At 42.4% G+C, this 5,486-nt stretch overlaps 1 protein-coding gene across 2 annotated transcripts; it reads left to right on the top strand.

The window, feature by feature from the left end:
- Positions 1-885: 885 nt before the first annotated feature.
- On the top strand, positions 886-3,956 carry LOC139198771 (transcription factor Adf-1-like). 2 transcript variants are annotated; one of them, XM_070827713.1, is made up of 2 exons: positions 886-1,244; positions 2,783-3,956. In XM_070827713.1, the coding sequence occupies exons 1-2, from the start codon at positions 906-908 to the stop codon at positions 3,110-3,112; spliced, it is 669 nt and encodes a 222-aa protein (XP_070683814.1). In that variant the 5' UTR covers positions 886-905; the 3' UTR covers positions 3,113-3,956. The 2 variants fall into 2 exon arrangements, with proteins under 2 accessions (XP_070683814.1, XP_070683822.1); XM_070827721.1 differs by lacking the exon at positions 886-1,244 and adding an exon at positions 1,728-2,070.
- Positions 3,957-5,486: the final 1,530 nt, after the last annotated feature.

Raw genomic sequence — 5,486 nt, forward strand, 5'->3', positions numbered from 1 at the left:
ACCAGCACTTCTGGTGTGTGCTCACCACTACTATGTTTCAGTAGCATAGATATAACATATTTTAAAACCCAAAAGACACACATGGGGAGGAAAAGAAAGAATAAAGCACAGTGATAATCCAGCACACTCAGCATCCCAGTCCCTTTACTGTGTCTTCAAAGGGAAAGCCCATTAAAATCATTTTTATGTCCAGGACAGCACAGTGTGACCTTAGAGCTTGAACCAAGGCACTTAGTGAACCACATCAACTGTTCTGAGTGCAAGGAGACGTGAAAAGAAAAGAGCAAACACGCCACCTAGTGCAGGCAGGCAGAAAGCACAGTGCACTGCTGAATGAATTATAAATTCTGATATTATTTTGAATTACACATTTTCAAACAGAGATACAACAATGAATGAAAGTGTCTATTACAAACAGGATTAAATGTCAACTGCTTTTTTATGCCATATAATACAAATATGCATAGAAAGAGACAAAAGATCAAATAATTGAAGTTAACAGACATGTTTTTGAGCAGTTTCTGTGTTTGATGTATGTGAATACAATCGTATGCTCTTATTTGGAGCCATGTGGCTATCTATTTGATTGTGGCCCTAGTAACCATGTTTGAGAGTCCTGTAATCACTGAAGGGCCTAATATTTTCACCTCAGATGGAAGACATACTCAGGCCTTTTACTGTAGAAAAGGCAGCTTCAATCATCCACCATGGAGGTCCTATCTGTTCCAGTGTGAGGAAAATGAACTTTTCCTAATAAATAGTGATATCTTGTTTAAGGAAGACAAATCTTTTATTTTGAATTAAGTGAGCTTCGTACTTCCTTCTGCCAACTCTAGCTTGGCGAACAGGACGAATCTCGGTCGTTGTCTGCCGACGAAAGGACTTCGCGGTGAGGCGAAGACAAAATGAACAGTACTGAGAAGAAGCTGGCGGACCTGATCCGCGACCACCCGAACCTGTACGATCAGTCCCGGCGGGACTACAAGGACAGCCTGAAGGGCCACCTGTCGTGGAAGGAGATCGCAGACAACATGGGAAAGTCGGAGGAGGAGGTGAAGCTGAAATGGAAAAATCTGCGCGACAAGTTCTGTAAAGCGAAGAAGCGAATGGCCAAGAGAAGCTTCCCTCCGCTAACAGACGACAGCCAGGTGGAGAGGCCCGTCCCGGTGCTCTTCAACCAGCTGGCCTGGCTCAGCGCCTACGTGAAGCCCAGACCCGGATCGGGCCTTGGGGAGACCGACGAGGTGCGGCTCCACCTGCCTGCCATTCACTGACTCAACATGTAGTACGTGTGACTTTATAAAGCTAGCTCAACACTGTCATTTAGCTAGCTTTTAACCTATGGAAACACTAGGCAAAGCTAAGTTAAGCACACAGTGTGTTAGCTCTGTAGAAATGTAAATAATCTATCTTTATACACAGTTACGCATCCCCAACCACACCGACACCTATTTTATTTACAAACTAAAGACCTGTACATACTCCGCAAGAACAGAGAAATTTGTTCTCTCCCCCAGGGCTGCGAGAAAAAAATGACGTCATTCTTTTCTCGCAGCCCTGGTTTGGGAGTTCTCACTGCTTGTTCTCGATCTCAACACATCATCTGGGCAGAACTTTTTTTCTCGCGTGGTGTCCGAGAACTATTATGTGATTGGTCAGATTTTTTAGTGGGCGTGGTTAATGCGGAAAAGCGGAAATGTCATTCCCGCTTTTCCGCTGACAGAAGGTTCTACACCAATGGACAGTTTTGAGGATAAGCTGTCCGAGGCGGTGAGGAAGTATGAAAATTTATACAACACATCATGTAAGGCATATAAAGACACGCAAATGGCTAATAATTCATGGAAAGAGGTCGCCCGAACGTTGTGCACAGAGGAGAGCGTCTGTCGCAAAAGATGGCGATACCTTCGCGACAAATTCGCAAAGGCCAAACGGCGTGTACAGGTAAAGAAGAGTGGTGACCCCGGCGGGAGGAAACCAATCCCAGCACTGTACACCTCGTTGCAGTGGCTCGACGCTCACATTAAACACCGTGAAACGACCACCAACATGACTGTTTCACAAGTCGAGGTAAAGTCATGAAAACCGCCATCATTGCTGACGTCAGCCTTACGGAATATCCGGGATCACTTTCAAAATAAACGCACCCAAGCACGTTAACAGCTTCCTTAGGTGGGACACAAAGTTACCTGTGTCGTTTTTGAGGATGAAAAACATGCATCACAATTCCATTCACTAATATTATTTTAAACACAAACTAAATACACAATATAAACATGTTTTTGATCCAGACACCTAAAGGCCCTGCATATACTGATCATTTACTGAGCTTTACAAATGCAAAAATGCTCTCAGTGGTGCTCTCTGGTGGACAAACTATATTACTAAATTACTTTATTTCAAACATTCCATTGGCTATTTTCTACTGCAATATTTTGTCATTTATTAGCAAACACGATATATTTTTGAAACACTAATATTGGACCATGATATCCACGTGATGATTAATCAGTCAGACATCACAGAATAGTATGAAAAAATATTACAAATATGCTCATTTTCTTTTCTTTTCATATTGAAATAATCTATTTTCATCCGCATACTTGCAAGAAAGTAGAGCTCAGTCAAAGCTGTTAAACTGTTTGGTTCCCAGAAGCGGGTTAGGTTGTCTAAGGGTCTTTGATATTTTTGGCTGCGATCGCTGTGAAGAAATGGAAACCTGTCATCCCTGATGTTGTCCGTGTTAGCCATTAATACTGTATGCTGCTGTCATGCCATACAGGGAGCTGGAAGTGGCGATGACCTGGAGAGAGAGCGTGACAAAGGCGAGAAGGACCAGCACGGCACCCTGCCTGTCGTTAGTACCAGCTTTTCTCTTGTTGAGTCTTGTTCAAACAACCATCAGGAGATGGGAGTCTCTCTTAAACGTAAAAGGCCAACCACCACAGAAACTGAGATCAGCCCTGCAGATGCCCTCACCAACCTCCGGGATGAAGATGAACTGTTTCTCCTCAGTCTTCTGCCCTCGCTGAAGAGGCTCACTATTAAAAAACGAATGGAGGTGCGGATGAAATTCCAGCAAGTGCTTTATGCTGCAGAGTTTGAGGACTAAAGATCAGGTCGGAAGGCAATAAACTGCGTATGACTGGTGGCTTGTATGAATATGCTTCTTCAAGCATGCAAACTGTAAAAAGACATTTTTAACTGTTATAACTTGTTGATATTTATTTTTGGATCACCAGCACTTTTACAAATATCAATGTGTAGATCTTTATAATTCAGTGTTACACAGTTGTCGACGTATCAAGAGCTTTGCCTCTTGATTTGAAAACAGGAAGAAGTGTCTCTTATTTTGAATGTAGGTAATGGGGCCACCGTTCCGTTACTACTACTTATGAAGTAGACATTGCAGGAAATGTAGAGTTTTAGTTAAACTGGTACATGTGCTGTAAGACATAATGCAATCAAATACAACAGCCCCACACTAACTTCCTATTTTTGAGGCTGTGTGTTGTGTTGTTGTTATTGACTGTATTCTATCAAAAGGTGAAAGCTGGAGTACCTGTTAACCAGGTAACTCAGAGTAATGACAATTCAGACAATCGGTTGATGAACTTTTTCTAATGAAATGTTTGCATTTATATTTACAGGCAGAACGTACTGATTAAAGTTACACAGTATTAGAACTGCTTAACATTTGAACTCTTTAAACTGTTTGTCTGCTACTGTTCATGATATTATTGTTGCCAGAAACCCAGATGACTGATTAACAGCACATGACCAGGTCACATTAATAGAGCTTTATCCAAACAAGTTCTCCACTAAACTGCAATAACTCAATAAATGCAGGTTTTCTTTAATGGTGTAGCTACAAACTTGGGAAATTAGGAAATTCCAATAATTATTCTGCTTTCAACGCTGCTTCATTTCTAATGATTTATTTAGACAGACACTGACTGAACATAAACATCCTTTATCTTTCTGAAAGGAGTCATTTCTACCATATATTTTTTACAAATAAATATTTTCTTCCTCCCGAAAAACATCATTTGCCTCCTTTTATTTATTTTTTTAAACCAAAATTCTTTATCACGAATTGTAACCTGCACAGTATGTGATTGTACATATTTTATGGTAAAAATTGCTGATTTGGCCTTTAATTATTTGTTTTTGTAAGTGCACCAGAACATCTTTGCTGCTCATTCTTTTGTGCCTCGTTGGTTTACAGCCTTATCTTGTATTTCATTCAGAATGCTTTCTAGCTGCAGTCATCCTGTTTCATTGTCTTGGCTGCAAAGTCATTCACTCATTCTCCACAAGGACCTCCCTCTCTGTGTTCTCCCCAGTCAGGGATTGGTTAGTACCAGCAGGCTTGGCCCTCCTTTGCAGAAAGCAATATTTGTGTGTTTTCATTCATATCCTCATGTGTTTCATTCACACACATATTGTGCTGATGTGTGGGGTGTACGTGTGAGTGCAAGTCAGTGCATCTCCTGCTTTTCTGCACCTGTTCTCTGTAAACACTGCTCCCACCCACCTAGCATTTCTCCTCTCCTCCATGCCATATTCATTCCCTCACTAGCCTCCTCCCTCCTCTCGCTTCCCTTTCCCCTGTTTGCTGTGTAACCCCCAAACCCCTCCCCCTCTCCCAGGCGTTGTGCTCTCTTGTCATTGGGTGCTGTGTGGGGTGATGGTTGTGGTTTCTGTCGGTGATGTCTCCAGAGTGTGTACCGGCTCCCAGCTTCAGAACTATACAGGCTTATTTCAGTTTAACTGCCTCGCAACACCTCTGCATTCAATTAGACTGAGATAGATAGATAGATAGATAGACAGATAGATAGATGGATAGATGGATAGCTGGACTGTATATTCTGCCAGGAAGAGGATCAAGCCCATATTGAACAGTGTCCACCGAGTCATTGCTTCGTTCCCTGGATACTGGACCAGAGCATAGACTGGACCAGAGATTAGACTAATCCTTTTTGGACCTGAGTGCTGACACGCTGCAGAAATCAGGATCACCCCGCTTCTTCCTACTGCCCTAAGGTGAGATACAATATTCACATGATAGCAGGCTGTACATGGGGTGATGAGGGGTGATACAACCCTGTAATTACTCCACAGGTTTTGCTGCTTTGTAAATGTCACTGTATGTTTTCTGCTATTATAGGACAGTATAGACACAGCTTCTGGTTTGCTGGTGATCAAAATGACATTCATAAATCACTGCATCAGAATCTGTTAGCATAGCATCACTCCAATCCCAGCACTGCTGCAGAATGAAAGGCAGACTACTACGATGAAACAGCACCCTCGCTCCTATTGGTGGGAACAGGTTCCACTGATGACGACTGATCGGCTGCTTCAGCTGTCTGTCATGCACAAGGGTGTGTTCCTACAGTGATTAACATGGTCGCATGGTACAAATATACCACCCTGGAAGTTGTGTTTAGTAGTGTGTTTGTTTAGGTGTGGTTCAGAGAGGA

This window comes from Pempheris klunzingeri, chromosome 1 (assembly GCF_042242105.1).
Source record: "Pempheris klunzingeri isolate RE-2024b chromosome 1, fPemKlu1.hap1, whole genome shotgun sequence".
Classification (NCBI taxonomy): domain Eukaryota; kingdom Metazoa; phylum Chordata; class Actinopteri; order Acropomatiformes; family Pempheridae; genus Pempheris; species Pempheris klunzingeri.